This window comes from Lygodium microphyllum, chromosome 3 (genome assembly GCF_053477565.2).
Source record: "Lygodium microphyllum isolate KBCC chromosome 3, Lygodium_microphyllum_v1.1.10, whole genome shotgun sequence".
NCBI lineage: Eukaryota > Viridiplantae > Streptophyta > Polypodiopsida > Schizaeales > Lygodiaceae > Lygodium > Lygodium microphyllum.
In genome coordinates this window covers 46,580,578-46,600,819 of record NC_141137.1, presented here as the reverse complement: position 1 = coordinate 46,600,819, position 20,242 = coordinate 46,580,578, and the positions used below count along the sequence as shown (strand labels likewise).

The 20,242-nt window shown below is 38.9% G+C and overlaps 1 protein-coding gene across 1 annotated transcript; it reads left to right on the top strand.

Moving 5' to 3' along the window:
• Positions 1 to 10,191: 10,191 nt before the first annotated feature.
• LOC148038287 (putative UDP-glucuronate:xylan alpha-glucuronosyltransferase 3) lies at positions 10,192 to 14,016 on the top strand. Its single transcript, XM_087670357.1, has 4 exons — positions 10,192 to 10,658; positions 11,064 to 11,405; positions 11,778 to 12,469; positions 12,917 to 14,016. The coding sequence occupies exons 1-4, from the start codon at positions 10,585 to 10,587 to the stop codon at positions 13,873 to 13,875; spliced, it is 2,067 nt and encodes a 688-aa protein (XP_087526483.1). The 5' UTR covers positions 10,192 to 10,584; the 3' UTR covers positions 13,876 to 14,016.
• The last annotated feature ends 6,226 nt before the right edge of the window (positions 14,017 to 20,242 follow it).

The window sequence follows — 20,242 nt, the reverse complement described above, 5'->3', positions numbered from 1 at the left end:
GAATAGGATTAGAGTCCTCCGAGTTTGCTGGATAGTGACACATATTGTATAAGCACTTTTTTTGTAGCATCATATTGAAAGCATGTTTTATAGTTTAGGGGACAAATTGAATTGGTGTTATGCCACCTCCATAATCATATATTGTTTGCATTGTACAATTATCGCTTGAGTTAGTGCTTCTTGATGTTAATGGAAGATATCTTTGTATGGGGTCATAATTTCTTCAAATATGCTTTGTTTGAATGTTTCTCTTGATTGTCTACACATAATTGTATTTAAAAAAATGAAACTTTTTTAAAGTGTCCACTACATTGTGATCAAGTCACATATGTCTTAACAGATATCTTTTATTCCTTTGCTTTTTGACGAAATCTATCTTGTATTCCTTGTTAAAGAAATCAATCTTTTATTCCTTTATTTTTTGGATCACATTAGTTATCTACTATAAAAAGGAAAATGTTCTGTCCCTTAAAATGACAAATTAGCCAATATAAATGTAATGCTTTTAATATAGTTACACTAATACATTTATCTCTTTGAATGTAAAACTTGGTCTCTCAAAGAAGTGAAGCCATTATCTTTTAATAACACTATCAAGTACCACTATTGCCATCCATACCCATTCCTTTTTCAATTGGAATTTCTTGAAGATGTTGAATACTATGCCTATCATGTGCAAGGACTAGGTTCTAACAATTGTAGTATTCGAATCACTACGTAATTGCCCTAGATAGGATGACACCTGTGACCCTTCAAAAGCTCTCGATACAAAATACACTCAAAATGGAAATGGTAGCCATTTGCACCATTGTAGATGAAGCCAGTTATGCACATTAGGGTTGTTTACATCAGGCATGGGATAGCATAATGAAGGTGGACTTATTGTTCAAAACTATTATTAAAAGCACAAATAGTTCTAATATGGCTCAACTCGATATGTTGGGGATAACCATGCCCATAATGCTTGGGTATATGCATACCTTCAACGTGATAACCACATCTGACGAGGGCATGATTAAATAGGTGACAATGTTGATGATAATTTGTTGATGTACACAAGACTCTGGTGGTACTAGCCATTCAAGGTACTAGTGAGATCGAGAAGATATAGAATGGCCACCTCCTCTATGGGTGGTTTATTATTATAATAACCCCCATCTTTTGTGTTAAAACGACTTTCTTTCACTCATGGTAGTTTTATATAATAATAACAATATTTAAATTTTTGGGTGGCGCTAACCATTCTAGATATAATACAGAATAACCATGGCTTATTTGGGTGGTTTTTTGATGTGATAATGAGGTATTGTGTGTTGAATGGTCTCACTACAACTCATTGCAATTTTATATGATAAGAAATATTTATATTAATTATTCTTAAGAGCAATGAAAACCTTGGTGTGATTTCATATTAGATCATAATATTTTGCATTTATTATCATTCTAGCAATATTTATTGTTTTAATGTAAAAGTATCTTTTGTATACCCATTGTTTCACATACCCATCTTTCATAATGCATGTGATTTGAATGTACATAATTGCTATTTTATATGACAAGTAATGCTTGATATAGTTTAGAAAAATAATTAATGAAATCTATCAAGCTCTAAACAAACTCCAAAGCACTCCAAAAATTTTGAATTTTTCATGGAAACTCTAAAGCTAGTCTTAAAAAAAGTCCCAAATGAAAGGCTCACTTTTTAAAAACCCCATGTCTTCCCTGGTTCTATTCTCCTCTCTTGTACTTTTCCACCATAGCCAAGGTACTGCATGTAGGAAATAGGATTTGTCATTAAAGAGAAGTTGCAAACAAGAAGCAAAGATCTAACATCCTCTTGAGAGAATCGTCAAGGAGGGGAAGCAAGCCACCACCACCATCTTTGACCTGAAATTCAGCATGTAACATTTCCTTGATCTCTCCAATTCCTGTGACATCATCACCTGTAATGGTCAAGTCATCCACATAGATCACTAATATCACATAACCAGCCCTTGTATTATTTGTGAATAGACTATGATTAGCCTTGCCCCCCATAGTGAAACCAAGTTTATGTAAGCATGCACTTATTTTATCATTCCAAGCTCTAGGTGCTTGTTTCAACCCATACAATGCTTTCTTCAATCTACACACACGTGTAGGAAAATATGGATGTACATAGCCCTCGGGCTGATCCATGTATACTTCCTCAACCAAATCACCATTGACAAAATCATTCTTCACATCCATTTGATACATAATCCATCCTCTAGATGCTACCAATGCAATTACTATTCTCACGATTGCCATTTTAGCAATGGGGCTGAATGTCTCCTCATAATCAAGACTATATTGTTGTGCATATGCTTTTGCCACAAGTCTTGCCTTGCATCTTTCCAATGTGTCATTTGATTTGCACTTCACTTTGTATACCCATTTGCAACCATAGGCATTTTGCCTTTAGGCAAATCAATTAGATCCCCAGTGTCATTTTCAGCCAATGTTGAATATTCCTCATCCATTGCCTTACACCATTGATCATCCAAAATAACTTCAGAAAACTTGGTGGATTCCTTGAAGCTACTAACTTTTTCCATATATGCATAGTGCCTCACTGTATAGACACTGTATGTAAGCCTATCCACTGGCTTCTTGACTCTTTGTGATCTCCTTAGCTGAGGTGCAAGATGAGACTCTCCTCTCTCATGAGGTGGTACGTATCTATATCTCACACCAGGAGTCGCAACTAATGGAATACCAAACTCACTATCCAAGCTGTTAATGCCAACTGAATCATAATCACAAGTGAGTGGCCTTGCAACATCCTCAAGTTTGCCTTTGCCTTTATCCACATTTCTCCTCCTCACTGATATATCCGTGTTAGTGGACAAGGATGCTGAAGTCCTCAATCTACATGTCCAAGGACTAACGGATGTAGTAGCATCTTAAGAAGGCCCATAAATTTCTACACTCTCATTTGTACCTGCATGTACATAAGTTTCCTGACAAACATCATCATCTTTCATCAAGATGGTCTTCTTCTCATGCCATGATTTCAGCTCATCAAACACTACATCTCTTGAGACCAATGTCTCATGAGTAGAAGGATTATAGCATTTGTATGCTTTCCTATCTTGTGCATACCCAATAAAGATGGCCTTTTTTGCCTTTGGATCAAGCTTCTTCCTCTTTTCATTTGGAACATGTACATATGCCAAACATCCAAAAACCTTAAGATGGCTAATGTCTGGCTTCATTCCATAAAGCCTCTCATGAGGAGTTGCCTCATGCATCCCGTTGTACATATATCTCCAAACCTCATACCTACATGCCAAAAAAAACCAATTAGAAAACAAGATTCAATGTATAAGCAAGTCACTTAAAGGTTGTTGCAATAGCTATAGAGTTTTTTGCTGGTGAATCTTGATGTTTTGACATCTTTGTTACATCTAGAGCATGTTAAAAGTTTCCAAAAAAAATCTTAAGGCTTTGAATTCTCATTTTGGATGAATGAGATATATCATTTTTGTACTTTTGGTTTTTTTAATGTGAAAATACATTTAGAGAGCTTAGCAACAAGCTTAAGGGCCTCATTCTTCTTGACCATCCTAATAAGCAAAAGATGAGCATTAACAAAAATGCTATTACATAAACTACTAGGAGACATATAAAACGTTCTAAGTCCACCAAAAACAATGTTGTTGCAAAGGCACCAAAGGTGTAGGAAAATGATGCCCCTAATGACGTTCCACATCTTCTCAGAGTCCTCATTGAGATTGCCTCAATCCCCTAAAAGAAACTATTTCCAACCCACCACATGATGTATGTGGGATCTCTCCGTAGATTTCTTAATACTCCTCCAAAGTACTTGAACCTATTGGCAATCCTAGAAGACATGCATAACAATTTCCTTATTCTTACAGAAGACACACATGGGGGACACCTGCATAAATTTGGAAAATCTATCATGAGTAGCAAGCTTATTGGGCTGAAACTCTCTAGATCAAGGTGTGGAAGATGTGGATCTCCATGCCTTCTTCAGGTGCTTCTTCGAAGCCTTGAAGCCCCCACTTAGCTCAGCTTTGTGCTAGGATTCCATAGTCCTTAAGGGACACCTAGCATTAGGCTTATGAAATTCAGACTTTCTTAAACAAATAGGGACTTGTCATGAGAGTTGACCACAAATCTTAGAGACAAGTGATTGTTCATATGTGGAGAGGTAGGCCACCTCTCATTCACTTTGGATAGGACCTCTTGCATCCATTCAACTTCTTTCCTATTCATCAAGCCAAACTAGGCAACTGCATGCTCATGTGGGAGAAGGGATGTGGAGGCATGATCCTAGACATCATACGAATAGCCAAGACCTTTACACTCCATTACGAAACTCAACTTATCATTTTGACATGCAGAGACAAATCCACTATCAAATGCATGTGGGGATTGACAATGTTTAAAGAGGCATCCTCCCTTACTCTTATTGCACCTCCCTAGCAAAATGAACTACATTGGGCTCTCAAAGTGGTCACTAAGTGTTGAGTAGAATTGGAGGGCCACAATGTTGTGCAAGAGCAAACAATGAGAATATCGTGCCATTTCACATTTGGCCAAACCTTGCCAGAAGCCAAGGCACTAGATAACCAACTAGTGATCAAGATAGCCCAACCATCTTGAATCCTCTTAAGGAGGGTAATGGAGAGCCTTTGCATTTTCTCCTTGAGGGGCTCTAGACAAAGCCCTCCCTCATCCACCAATGATGTTACTTGCTCCCAAGAGATGGTTGGCCATCCCTTTGCTACTCCAAATGATTGTAGCATATTCCTAAGTAGGGCTTTAATCCAGCCCAATTGGCTTTAGCAAAGGGGAATGTAGAAGTTGTGAATACTGTAATGGGAGATGTGACACTCTTTAAAAAGCACCAACCTACTAGCAAAGCCTAGTGTGAGAGGAACTCTGGCATTAATCTTGGCATATATCTTATTAAAGAACCATTCAAAGCAAATTTTGAGAGAGATGACTACCCCAATATGAATTCCAAGTTACCTTATAATACGCCCTTTGGGAACTTGCCTAATCCCAAATTGAGTTAGCCATTGTGGACTATCTCACCAAGACAAGAATAGAAACTTAGATTTTTCACTGCTAACCTTGGGGCTAGAAATATGTGAGAACTCCTCATAGACTCCAAGCAAAGTACTCACTAAGAGAGGATCGTCTCTCATGATATTGGAGTTGTCATTCACAAAGAGCTATGTGCAAAGCTATTCTCATCCAAGAGGACCAGAGGGTGGATAGTAAACCTCTAATAGCATGATCAATGCAACAAAGAAGAGGATGAGTGACCAAAGCAAACAACAAGGGTGAGATAGGACCAAAGGGTGGATAGTAGAACCTCTAATAGCATGATCAATGCAACAAAGAAGAGGACGAGTGACTAAAGAAAACAACAAGGGTGAGATAGGACACCCTTATCTAATGCTTTGTTGCAAATGAAATTGATGGTGGCATAACCATTGATTGAAACAATAGTAGAAGCATTGGAGAACAAAGCTCAAATTATGCAACAAAATTGTTCCCCAACACCTGCCTTCTTTATGACTAGTATAAAAAATTCCCAACAAAAGCTATCATACACCTCTAAATCCATATTTAGAAGCAACTAATCTTCCTATAGAGAGAGTGCATGATCAATCTCGCCAAATACTATGTTGAGAATGGCATCCTAAATATTTCTTTCATGGATGAAGCCATCTTGTCATCCATGAATATGCTGACCAAAGCCATGCTTAATCCTAACAACCATAGCTTTAACCATGACCTTATAAGGGACATTCATCAAAGTAAGGGGCCATCAATGCCCTGGCTTCCTTCTCTCAACAACACACTTAGGAATTAGTTCAATTATACCTTCATTGGTCGTCCTAAACATAAATCCAATCATTTTGAATTGATTCAAGAGTTTGTAGAGATCATCAGTGTAGGCATCTAAGATTCCAAGGTGCCCATTTTTCATAGACTTCATCACATGCAAGATTTTATCATTGGTAAATGGTTTGGACAATAGAGAGCCACATCGTGCCCCTCAAATGAATCCATGTGCTAGAAGAAATTCTCCAACTTAGAGCTCTAGTTCAGAGTGGTGGAGAGAAAAATGCTAACAATGGATGAAAGATTCCCTTTAGATACTTCAAAAATGGCCACATCATTGAAATAGTTCTTACTATCATCATCCTTGATCATAACAAGCATTTTTTTTTCCGTTTAATTTGAGAGCACCTAAGTATGTAGTCGTAGAAGCTAATTTTTCCATTTTCATTTGAGAGCACCCAATTAAGTAGGCATAGGAGCACTTAATTTTTCTATTTGTGTTTGAGAGAACTTAAGTAAGTAGCTGTGGGAGCACCTTCATGTGTAACAAGAAGGCATTGGCTCTAAGTTGGATCTTGAGCCTAGCAATTCTGTGTAGTTCACATCTCTTTATAAATCCCTCAACAACATGCAAAAGATAAAGTAGGAAGGGATCCCCAAGGGAGGACGTTAGGATAGAGAAGGGCATGCTCTTTCTCAGTAGCAACAATTTTCCATCTTCTGTGCTTTTCTTAATGCCTAAGGCATGGCAAAAATCTATGATCACTAGCATATGACAACCCCAACTCTCACTTGGAGAAAGGGAGGAAATGTTGCATGCCTCCCACACCCTTTTAGCATTACCAACAAAGGTTTTATTAGAGAGAAAGCTGATGTTAAATCAAAATGGGGGGGACCTTTATCAAGGCTACTTGAGAAAATCATGCTAAAGGTCATGATGACAAGAGTATGATCAAATTCCAAGTACTCAGAGAGGACCCGATACCTCTAATCAAGTGAGACCCACTCAACCTTTTAAGTTAAATAGGAGTGATCAAGTTGTGCTCCTCTCTAGGTCACATCTAGGTGCTGGTTGTGTCACATCACACACCTTTTGTCCTTCTTCATTAGGAGCATTGCAATATCAACCATTTGGGGAGATGATGTTAAATCACTTCATGATCTCTTCTCCTCATCAACCATATTCCTTAAGCCATGTGAACAATCTTTATGACATGCAATCATATTCCAATCATTGATCATGATCACATTCTTGCTAGAGACATGTGATTTGAGCCACATCCATGTGTCATCCCTCTGCCTAGAAGCATTTTCTGTATACATTGAGACATAATCAAGCATTTCATCCAAGACAAGGATTCTAATCCCAAGGATATTTCCCCTTCCATCATTAGCCAATACATTAGGCTGAAAACTTTGCTTAACAAACATCAAGAGCCCCTATCTCCCTCTTTCACATACATTAGAAAAGCAAGAGTGCCTAGTTATGTTGATAGAAGCAGCATTAGAGCTATCAAGCTTAACTTCTTGAACCCTAGCAATTTTAGGTTTACACCTCTACATCATAGCTTGCAACACCTTTTGCCTCTCCTTAGAGCACAAACCATAGGCATTCCAAGTGAGTATGGGGAGTTTGTGAGAGGCCTTGACCATGAAGGCTTCATTGCAAGGGATTAGCATCAGCAAGAGGAGAGTATAGATTAGTAAAATTCTATTGTCCTCTAGTAGGTTTCTTGATGGAAATCTTAGAGCTAGAACCTTTATGCTCGACTTCAGTAAACTTGTCATTGTTTTGATTCTCTTTGCCCCCTACCCTTTCAGTTCTACTTAGTCTCTCCTTGTTGGGGTTAAGAGGCTAAAGGACCCTTTGGCCTTGTGAAGCTTGATTGCTGCCACTACTAGCAAGCACATTAAGGGGCCACCCCTTAGAATCATAGCTAGAGCAACATTGGCCACTGTTGGTTTAGTAGCATTATCATGCTTGTTCTCCATCTTCTTGTCCCCTCACTGAATTGTCTGACTTTGCTTTTACTTTTCCTATAGGTGCTGCTATCCTTTTGTGGGCAAGATTTGGCAAAGTGGCTAGATTGATTGCACACAGCACATGTCTAGGAATTTGGAGAATCGAACCTCACAAACAAGGTCTAGTCCCCACTTGTCATGTATTTCAATTAGATCATGCAATTCACTCCTTCGATTCCACAAAATGCAAGCATGCCTCTCCCCCTTAGGGTTATCAAGAAGCGGTGGAACATACAAAACTTTGTCCAAATCTAAGGCAATGGCTCTAACTTCATTCTTGAAAACTACATGCAAGTTGGGGAAGGTGATCCAAATAGGGCACTTCGACAACAAGACATCTTTAGGGAAGAAAGTGGCCGACCATTGAAGGCCATGCACAAGATTGCCCCTAAAAGTAATTGAGCAATCAAGGATCCAATTTCTTTCATCATGTGATCCCACAAGAACCTAATTAAACCAATGCCAATAAACTTGAAGTAGACAAGCTACAGAGTGGGCTTGTTAGGTGCTAATAAACCACTTAGTGAACTCATCATGCATGGGTACCCTACCCATAAAATATAGATATAGCCCAAAAGTAGTGATGTCATAATACCTTTGGGATAGGCTCTCCATCAGTAACTCCATATTCACCATATGGACCTTCTTGACATTGAGCACAAGTGCTTGCTTTCTTGCATATCATTAATCGAGTGTAGCAAATGTGCCCCACTAATAAATATACAATTAAGTGCATCTCCATAACTTGATCTGATAGAAATACAACACACATTAACTCCCTACCATCTATCCACCAGGCATAGTGTGACAAGTCACCATAACTTGATCTAATAGAAACACAACACACATTAACTCCTTGCCATCTATCCACCAGGTCTAGTGTGACAAGTCACTATAGTACAATGAATCAAAAATAATAATGAAAAAATACAAAATAAAAATATAATATTCCATTTTCACATGAATAAAATAAATGTTATGACACGGTATCTAGTGCACTAAGCACGTAATGTGAATGATACTTTGTGAACTTTAATGGAGCATATAAATCTTTATGTTTAATATGTGTCTCAATGGGAAAATGCAAATGTTTTCCTATCTAAGATTTGTGTATTTTAAACCTCAATCTTCAAAAGCATTTACAAATTAATCAACAACGTTATTTTGAATGTGGATTTACGAATGCAAATGTTTTCCTATCTAAGAATTTATGAAGCAAGCATTTGTGTGTTTTAAACCTCAATCTTCAAAAGCATTTACAAATTAACCAACAACATTATTTTGAATGTGAATTTTGTTTCACAATCCTTTTATAAACTTTAATTGTTCTCCTTAATAATTAATAATGCTCTCAAAATAGCAAACACTTGTTTTGCAATGTTGTCAAGTTAAAAATTATTCTTTTAAAGTACTTCTTTATGCACGCATATGTAACTATTCTTATGCAAACACATAGCATGCTACTAGAAGTCAACTTTTAAAGTCTCATTATTATTTGCAAGGCTATTGAGGATCTTTTGTTGGCACAAGGAATGAATTGAACACTAAGCCAAATTGTCAAATTAGAAAATGTGATGAATTTGATGACCAATACTCGTAATGGAACTTGTTTGATGACAAGGATAGCTTTTCGAGTAAGTGAAGATTCAAAAGTTGATTGTGATGCATGATCTTCTATTCTCGTGGAAGTTGACGAGAAAATCAAATCACTAAACTTCATGTATACACGTGTCACCATATATGTTGGGTTGTACATGTAGGTGGACCTCCATATTGAGTGGTAAAAGGGGATGATTAAAGGGGTTCATCTTTAATCATGGGGCTGGTTGTTCCTCCATCACTTATGAAGCGGGTGCATTATAGCTTTTCTAAAAAGTCATGGCATGAGGGTTATGATGCACATGAGGAGGCCTTGTAGAGTTACCAAAATAAAGGGGGTGCATGTTTTGATGTTCCCTTACAATAGCATTGGCCACGAAGCAATGAGCCCAAGGGGAAAAGTAAGCCATGCATCATAGCCTACACAAAGATAGTTGTTGAAACATCATGGTGATGCTTACAATCATATTAGAGCATGGAATTGCTTTAACTCATTATCATTGGTTTATGTGGGAGTGCTAATCAACCTTTTGGTATGGGACAAAATAGAAAGGTAACCTAAGCTGACATAGTGCCTAATGGATGGGTGTCCTCAATCAAGTGAGAGGTATCTATAACGATTTGTAATATGGTAGGTGATACATCTTGTTGCGAGAGAGAGAGAGAGAGAGAGAGAGAGAGAGAGAGAGAGAGAGAGCGCACAAACTCGGTGAGAGAGCTGTAGGTTTGACAGTGTAAGGTGAACAGAGAAAAGGAAAAAGGAAATGCCCAAATTCTCCTAAACCCAAGTAGAAGAAGTGCCTAGGAAAAATTGAACTAGATCCATTGGCTTCTATAATTAAGAATTGACATTTTGCTCATGCTTAGGGGAAAAGGAAAAATTGCAATAAATTCACATAACCCATCAACCAGACATGCAATTTATGATGACATGAGAAGCTCATTGATTTCTAAACCTCCAGTGGATGAATTCGTGATTTGCAAAACCCTGTGCTTAGTGTGCATGCATTGAAGTAATTCCCTGAGAAAGAAGGGGGTTTAGAAGAGGACTGTAGGAGGAGGAGGAGGAGGAGGAAGAAGAAGAAGAAGAAGAAGAAGCAAAGGAGTTTTAATGCAATGCGATCTTCAGCAGCTTCTAGCATCAATCAAGATCAGCGCAGATATAATCGCCCCATACCAGTATCCCTACTGTGAGTCTAGAGTCTAAAGCCTGCTAGGCAAAATGCTAGTGTCATGGATTGGTTTAAGGTTTGTCAATCATGCTTTGTATGTGAATTCAAATACATCCTGGATTGTATGTAATTAGCTTTCCGATGCCTGCAAAGAGGTTTATTTCATAATGTTTTTTGATCTTAGATGAACAAAGATCCTCAGATACAATTGGCATGTTGGCTTGTTTTCATGAAATGATGCATCATTACTGCACTAATCAATCGAAATTGGCTACATCAAATACATTAGATATGTGCAAATGCCATAACTGTAATTGCTGCATCAAATACATATGACTCGCGCAAATGCTGTACCTGTATTTGTTCTATCCATTACATAAGATTTGTGTACTCTAACTGTGTTTGCATACTGGCATGTAACAGAGAAAGCGAGGAGAATGGCAAGCCTGACCACTTTAGTGATGCCCACCTCACTAACATGACATGGTCATCATCAACAGCAAGAAACAACATTCATAATCTTTTAGGGGAGTACATGACTGCAGGTGGTAGGAAAAAGTTAAATTATATTAATCGCTTCTTTGCAAGAGAGGGGAGAGCACAATACAGCAGGTTGCCATCTATTTTAAGGTCTTCCTCCCTGAAAGTTGTAATTATTTGGCTCCTGTTGATTACTGGCATCCTCACAGTCACCTTCCCCATTGCTCCATTTGAATCGACTGAGCGGGATCTCCTCACCACCGCCCAGCAGCGTTGGAATGCCAGGTAAATCCCTTTTCGATCAGCATGTGCAGGAGCTTGCATGGGAATCATAGTACACAGATGCAACTTGCAGCATGCATGCAGGAAAGTGACATATGCCCATTTCATGTGCATTGTGAACTTGAGATGATCTACAGATTTCCACGGTTTGCATTTGTATATATAAGCATGAGGGCATTTCCAATCCATATGTTTCCAAATGAACACTGCAAACACCATGGGGATTATGACTCCAAACATTGAAAAGGTTGTTGATCAAATGAGGAATGAAATGAGTTTTGTGTTTCAATTCGATGATTTGTCTGTGTAGGATCACAATTGATCAAATAAGGAATGCTATTAGACTTGAATTGCTGAATCCTGATTTATCTGCAGCTCCAGGCGTGCCAAGGAAATGATGTTAGTGTGGGGGAGTTTCCAAGGGAAAGAATCCAGGATCAAGGAAGAGAGGCCAAAAGTACAGAAAACATCATCAAGTGATTATGGATACTTTCCCTATTGGGAAGACCTGACAACTTTGATTGAATCATTAGGAATTGATCATCCCAGTGGGCAGATGAGGCTTGGGTTGCTCAATTTTGATGAAGAAGAGTCTGATGCAGAGATGTGGGTGGCTCTAACAGGAGGTTTAGAGCCTCTGGTGCTTGAATTAGATCCTGTAAACAAGAGTTTGACATGGAAGGATCTGTATCCTGAATGGATCGATGAAGAGGAAGTATACGAGGTGCCTAAGTGCCCGTCTCTTCCCATGCCCTCCCCTGAACAAATAAGGACCCCATTGGATGTGATCCTGTCCAAGTTACCCTGTGATAAAGCCCTTGAATGGGCAAGAAATGTCTCCAGACTCCATCTACAGCTCACAACTGCAAGCCTAGCGACACATACAAATGCTTCCCATGTACTGTTCATGAGTGAGTGCCCCCCATTGCCCAATCTGTTCACTTGCAGAGAACTGGTGTCTCGGAGTGGTGATCTCTGGCTTTATGCAGTTAACCATCCCAACCTTAGAAAAAAGCTAAATCTACCAGTGGGATCCTGCGAGCTTGCAGTGCCCTTGAAAACATCATGTAAGCCATGTTCTACCATATAATTGCTGCTTTGATGTTTGTGATGATTTTACATTGAAGTGGTCAGAAGCATTCAATTTCATAAGAGCAATATGTAACACATTAATTGGAACACAGTTGACACCACAATCAGGCCTTGACTGCTCAGGATCCCAAAGCTTAACTTGATGCAATCATGTAATATGCATAGTCCTGCTAACCAGAGCTTAGTGGTCCATGCATGCATGCATTCTGTCATCTTGCTTTGCATGTGTTTGTGATGACAAATCAGCTAAAGTTTTATGGCACAGTCAGGGCATGATCTAGTAGCTGACCGTGTAAGCTTATCATCTGTCTCATGGTTTAGGATCATGATCTGCTGGCTGATTATGTTCAAAGGAAAATACACAGTTGACAACCCATTTTCTACTTGTTATAAGCAATGAAGACCTTTTGTGGGTTTTGCAGTCCAAAGGCCAGCCCACAACCCAAACAAAGCCAGGAGAGAAGCCTATACCACGATCTTGCATTCGGCTGACATGTATGTATGTGGGGCCATAGCTCTAGCACAGAGCATAAGGAAGACTGGCTCGAGAAGAGATATGGTCATACTGGTGGATGATAACATCTCCCCTTACAACAGGCAAGGCCTGGAAGAGGCAGGCTGGATACTGATTGAAATCAACCGCATAAGAAACCCCAAAGCTGACCCTGAAACATACAATGAATGGAATTACAGCAAGCTGAGGCTCTGGCAGCTGACAAACTACAAGAAGGTCATCTTCTTAGATGCTGACATACTAGTGCTGAGGAACATTGACTTCCTGTTTGATGAAGAAGAGATCTCTGCCTCAGGAAATAGCAGGTTTGTGTTCAATTCAGGGGTGATGGTGATAGAGCCATCAAAATGCACCTTCGAGTACCTGATGAGCCAAATTGAGGTGATATTCTCTTACAATGGAGGAGACCAAGGGTTCCTGAATGAGATATTCACATGGTGGCACAGACTACCAAGGAGGATGAACTATCTGAAGCACTTCTACAATATGAGCTCTCAGGAGGAGCTGGAGGAGAAGACGAGGCTGTTTGAGGCCACGAGGCCACCCGAGCAGCTGCACGTCCTGCACTTCTTGGGCTACAAGCCATGGCTGTGCTTCCGGGACTACGACTGCAGCTGGCACATCCCGGAGCTCCGCAATTTTGCCAGTGACGCCGCCCATGCGACGTGGTGGCGCATCCATGATGCGATGCCGCTGCCACTGCAGCAATTCTGCCTCCTTTCCGAGAATCAGACTGCCACGATTGTGGCCGACATGGAGGCGGCCCACCTCGCCCCCCTCCCAGCCCCGGAGTTGATCCTCCACTTGCAGAAGAACATCAGTGACCCTCGCTTTCTCTACCCTGCACAGCCAATTTCATCAGGGTGAAGTGGAAGAGGGCTTGGTTTTTTGCAGGGTGTATCTAGCTTGGCAACATGCCAGATTTTTGCAGATTCATAGTTTCTTCAGACACGAAAAGCAGTGAAAGAGGTGCTCTCTCTCTCTCTCTCTCTCTCTCTCTCACTCTCATTCCCATATTCATAGAACGCCATTGACAGTCTCATTGGGGACAGCGAAGCAAAGATTGAAAAATTTATCACAAACCCACAAGAGTACCCAAAACCTTCAAGGTTTTGAATATTACCTCTTACAACCAACCGAATCCTCACAATGTCACATGGAAGTGTCTAAAGACTAAAGACTAAAGACTAAACTCTACTAGCTGGAACCTGGGCCATCCAGGCCCACTAACTCTCCTTCGCGCACTTGGTGTCATTGCGAAGCTCGCAAGGCTGAATAGAATGGAAGTGTTTAAAGACTACACTCTATTATCCTCAAGAAGGAGTTCGGGAAATAAAGGTATGCAATGTCTATAGAGAATTAGACACAAAATATTTATATCAAGGCAATTCCCACATCTCAAACCATTGAAAGCTGCAAATTCTTGAAGATTTTCACGAGCCAAAGCAATAATTCTCTATAAAGACAAGTGTTAGGGAATTATTATCATGTATACTCTCAAAAGCATGGTGTTACATAGGAAATTTAACCGAATTCAAACATTGAAATGGTGTCTATTCACAAACTTGTCTTCAACCATGTAAACTTTGGTTTAAAAGCTTACATGTAGCGCACCTGAAGATCAATCCCTTCAAAAAACATTTTGGTAGCCAATACAAACACCTCTTAGGCAAGTCATTGTGGTAGCAAATAGCAAAAACTTGGAGGGGGGTTTTTGAATCAACTTATCATTATTTGCCATTTTCTTAACTATAAGTTCTACAAATGTTGGGTCTTAAGCCTTCTTCTTCAAATTTTGAAGGTTTTTCTTAAGAACTATTGGTATCCACCATTTCATATTAAACCTTGGTTGTTCATAATCACTACTCAAGTTATCAATAAACAAGATGTGAAAAAATTTGCTCTTGTGAAGTTTGTTTTTTCCAAACAATTTGGGATGCTACTCGGGTGGTTCTATGAAATCATTTGTGTTTTGGTTGTGAAAGTCACTAATCCTTATGTGTCCAAACCCTTTGCCTCTCAACCATGTAAGCTTAAAACTAAGCATGTTGTGTCAATCAAGAATACTATGAAATTAGGACCAAGCGTGTTGTGTCAATTCACAAGAATATGGTTATCAAAGACGATTGTGACATCGATTAAGAGCACTCTTGTGCCTTGTGAAGATAACACCATATCATGTGCAAAAAATGTTGATGGCTATTGAACAAAATGTTAAGAAGCAAGTTTATGTTAAATTGGTTGTCCATGAAGCTCGTGTTGGTAGAAATCATGCCACCATGTATCAAAATGTTTTCTAGAAGTTAAAGGTCCACTAAAAGTCTCCCTTGAGAAATTCTTTTCAAGTGAGGAAATATCTATCTCCTGGATCGTTTAAAATAAGAGTGGAGCTTGTTACGACTATGTTATTTGTGTTAGCAGCGCATCGAGGGGCCAATCCTTGAGGTGTAAGAGAGCTGCAATGGGGCTTGCTATATTAAGAGGGGTGCCTCCTTTATGTTTTTATCACGTTGTTTGAGAGCAAAATTTAAAGCCTGTTAAAGTGTGGAAAAGACATGGAGAAGAGCAAATTTAAGGTGGGAATTGGACCTCGTCAAAAGCAATAAATAAAGATTTTGCAATTTTTATGAACCATGAAAGACAGGATTTCAAAGCGGAGGATTTTTCATAAATTTTTTAGACACTAGATCGAGTTATGAGTCATGGAATTTAGTAACTTACACTAGTACACAAATGAGATAAAGGTTACACTTCTAATGAAAAAAAGAGGAGTCATGACATGCAACTATTGCACTAGACAGAGCAATAGCCTTAATGGCATGATGACATAGCTATCAATCTTTCTAATAACAAAGAGGAGGCATCACAATGTGTGGCTGTTGCACTTATCACATCATATGAAACAACACTTTTCATGGCACATTGGTATAGCTATTAATTTCTTTATGTGGCATTATGTGATGTGATTAATGTAGCTAGTGATGACTAGATCTAGGCTTGTCCATCAAAGAAGTTGTTCACCTCCACCAATATAGGGAGGAAGTTAGTAAACATTCTCAATACAATTGTAAGTATGCTACACGAAGAAGTTAAAAATGCACTTTCTTTGCTTTCCATGAAAGTATCATATTTTTCAAACAATATTCAACCTTTCTTTGATTCAAGTATTACCACACAACAACCATTTCTAACTTGGGCTTTGAAACTTTATTATATTGCACATCGATCACTCCATCCACAAGGGTGGAGTTTGCAACCTTCATGTTGGTGTTCACCATGTCCTTGTTGGTTTGCAACCCTCATGGCAATAGTACTTTAGTGATGCTAGGTAGCTCTACATCCTTCTTAGTTAATGGCCTTGGACTTGCTTGCATTGATGTGGCAAGGGAGACTCGAGAAAGAATTAATGTTAATCTTAGTTTTGAAGATGAATAAGAAAAGAAGCACAAGGATTTTTAGGATAAATTTGGCAAACGCATGTGGAAGATATTCATCAAATTGAAATATTTGTAATATTTTTCAAAAGACATTTTATTTCACTTGTAAAACAAAGAGCCAGATTAGAATTATAACAATCTTAGTTAGGAGAGAGTCTATGATTAAGCTGCTAAATGCATGCATGCACTATTAGGACTGATCAAGAGCCTAAGAAAGGGGTAGGGTGCCCATCTTTTGGGGAAAAATCCTAAAATTGGGTCCATGTATAAAAGGTTGAACATTGAATAGAAGATGTTATACTCATGTATGCCAACTTTGAGAGCTCTTCTTCTTGCCTATAGCTCGAGAGATAAAAGAAAGTGAGGGAGTGTGTGTGAGAGAATGATGGACTATTGAAAAAGATCTTCTCCATCATTTAAGTTATTCTCCTTTTCTTCTCTTCATTCACAATGCCTTGGAGCATATATGGAGTGAGTTGGGGCTATGGGATAGTGGATCGACAGCCATCACGCTTGAATCATAGAGCCACTCGTAAGCATAGAACAACGAGCACTATAAGACGATATGTGAGTAGGTGAGTTATCTAGAATTGGAGCCTTGTTTTACATTTTTCTTTTTTATGGATAAATGAGTGATTGATTGGATAGAGGAGTGTTTATTGCTAGATGAGTGTATATCTCGACTTCGAATAATAAAGGATGTGAACCAATGGGATTGGACATACATAAAAGAGTAGAATAACTAAGGTTTAAAAATGTTATGAGTTTAATAGTTTTCCATTACGTTCGAGTTTGAGGGAAAAATGGCCTTTTAATTAGCATTCACTAATGATGAGATTAGTGAATAGGCCCATGGGACACTGCCACGTGTGGTCCAATGTAACATTTGACTCTCTTCTAATTCGACCATATTTTTTCTAAGACCAACAAAAAGGTTATCCTCCTCACAAGGCAATTCCAACTAATTTGTCCTTCACAATGTCTTTTTTTAAAAGTATTTTTCCTTACTTTCAACCCCTTGATGTGACTTTTTGAAAAGTGGAGTACTTTAAAGTCACTTGAAAATAATAAAAGTAGATTACTTTTAATTACAAATCAAAGCAACAGGTTACTTAGAAGTTTTTGTACTTCTTACCCTTTTTACACATATTCATCTCGTAATTGTCACTATTTGATTGTCCCAAAATTCTCCAAACTCAATTTTGCAATATTCATATTCTATCTCAACCTCATTTCTCATCAATACCTTAGCATTCGTCTTCCATGGCTTCCTTTTCTAGTGTGTCTTCAAGATGGGGGACTAACTCCATACATGCATGTACATGCTACAATACAAGAGAGGATTATTTGTGGTATCCATCAACATACAACATTCCAAAGCAAACACTACATCTTTCTTTCCAGTGTAGGAGATGGAAGAAGATAAAATGTTCATGGATACCTTTGGACTCTAAGAAAAGCAATGTTAACTTTAGAGTTATAGTATACTTTAGGGATGGGGATCAAATATGTTTGTCAATAAACAAGAAATAAACATTGGTAGATGCCATAGAAGCACTTCAAAGTTTATTGTGAACTATGCATACAAGATCTTAGTTTGAGATAAATGGTGAATTGATTGGAGGAAGGGCAAAAAAGCATATACATGTTTTCAAATTCCCTAGGAGGCATTGTAAGATTTTCAAAGAATTAAACTTATTTCTTTTATATAACCTTTTCCATTTGCCTTTTTAGTGTTTGAGTTTGCAAACGATTAGCATGCTTGTAATTGAAATAGAGAGAATTGTAAAATCTAACATTTCTAAAGAGAGTGAGATAAACTCAAAAAATTACCAAAAATCATCAAGTAGGTATTGAGTTTTGATGAATACAAAGAGTTATCTATATTAACAAGTGCCTTGTTTGATACATCCCTAGTTGCAATGTTCCTAAGGAGATGACCTAGGGCCGAGTCAGGATATTACAAGGTCCCTAAGGAGATGAGCTAGACTTTGGCTACCTGCTTGTTGAATCAGGGGATCTTCTGGGGGAGATTTGAGCTCCACTTTCCCTCTATGGGGACTTCAGTGCGACATGTTGGGGGCCTTTAGGTGCACTTTGGGAGTTGTGAGCTTCACTTTCCCTTTGTTAAGATGCTTTTGGAAAAATTTGTGGTGGCATGGGGCCTTTTCATCACCAAGATTCTGTTTCTTGCTAGCTATCTCCTTGGTATCATCTCCTCAATTGTTCTCTTACACATGCTAGATGAAGGCTCCTTATTCTTGGTTGTAGATGCAAGCTTCTTGGCAAGTGCCTTCTTGGCAACATGTGACTTCTTAGCTGTTGTTGGCTTCTTGGCAGCCAGCTTCCTAGCTATTAGCTAGCTTCTTAATTGCCATTGGTTTCTTGGGTGCATTTGACTTTGTTGTAACAATTGGCTCCTTTATTGTGCCTAGTTTCTTAGCTCTAGGTATTCTTTCAAGCTCGAGGGATTCCTAGCTTCTTGGCAGCCAGCTTCATGGCTATTGGCTAGCTTCTTAGTTGCCATTGGTTTCTTGGGTGCATTTGACTTTGTTGTAATAATTGGCTCCTTTATTGTGCCTAGTTTCTTGGCTCTAGGTACTCTTTCAAGCTCAAGGGATTCTGAGTCATCTAGGATTTCAACGTGCCTTTCAATGAGAACCTTGATTTGCTAGTGCCCTTACTAGCCAAACAAAGTCATCTTAATAGCAATCTTATGTGAATTGCAAAAATATAATAAAGAATATACAGACTCAAACGGAAATATATTTACATAATGTTGAACATTACTTAGAGTTATTGATTTTTTTTCAAGCATGAACTTTGCTTGTAGAAATCTCCAAGCTTTTGCAATTATCCTCCAACCACATGACACTATAAGATACATGCCTCATACTGACATTCAAAGCGACGAAAATGTTCATAAATAAATTTGGCCCCCATCGTCGTATTAGCGACACCATAGAACAGTCGCTATCATCTTCGCTATATGCGTCGATTGATCGCTATATGTGTCGCTATATGCATTGGCATCAACCAACACATATAGTGATGTTGTTGTGGAGTGCATTTTTTCGATATGCTCCACGTGAAAATGCCGTCCACGCAACCATGTTGCACTGTATATTTTGTACTGTACATTGAAATAATTAATTAGTTGTTGCATATAAAATCTAGATACGACAAACCCTAAACACCTCGTCACCTTTGGACTACATCCCCTCGAGAATTCCCACCTCAGTTGAGATCTCCGCTCCTTCGCAAGGCGCTGTGGTCAAAGCTCCATGCAACCATCACGTTGACATAAACTGCGACATCTCCTCCATGCCGTCAGGATATCAAATCGGTCAATGGCATGTAGTACATCAAAATTCAGATCGCGCTTCTTCCTGATCTTTCCTGGATTCCTCGTACCTAGCAAGCCACGTCTCCATGGAGGCATGGTGCAATATACAAAAATGATTCACTTTCTCCTCCATTATAGCATCCATCCTTTTTTCTAACCCATTTCCAAACACCACATCTCCGATCAGTCTATCATCCTCCTTTAGCAACCATAGCATATTGTTGTCAAATCCACCGTTGGTAGCCATTGTGAAATGTGCACAATGCCTTGGACACCAACTAGCCTTCAGCCATGCTACCTTCTTGCCGAGCTCGTTGTCACACAAAGCGTTTCAGGGTTTTCATGAAGCGCTCCAAGAAGAACATCCATCGCATATGGACAGGTCCAGCAATCTCCACTTCATCTACAAGATGCACCAGAAGGTGGGTTTGTATTGTGAGCATGCTGGTGG

What these genes read in the sequence shown, in the direction of transcription:
- LOC148038287 (XM_087670357.1), top strand. Translation starts at nt 10,585, where the DNA reads ATGCGATCTTCAGCAGCTTCTAGCATCAATCAAGATCAGCGCAGATAT. An exon ending in CAGCAGCGTTGGAATGCCAG is followed by an intron (nt 11,406 to 11,777) that starts GTAAATCCCTTT and finishes ATTTATCTGCAG; the next exon opens with CTCCAGGCGTGCCAAGGAAA. An exon ending in AGTGCCCTTGAAAACATCAT is followed by an intron (nt 12,470 to 12,916) that starts GTAAGCCATGTT and finishes TGGGTTTTGCAG; the next exon opens with TCCAAAGGCCAGCCCACAAC.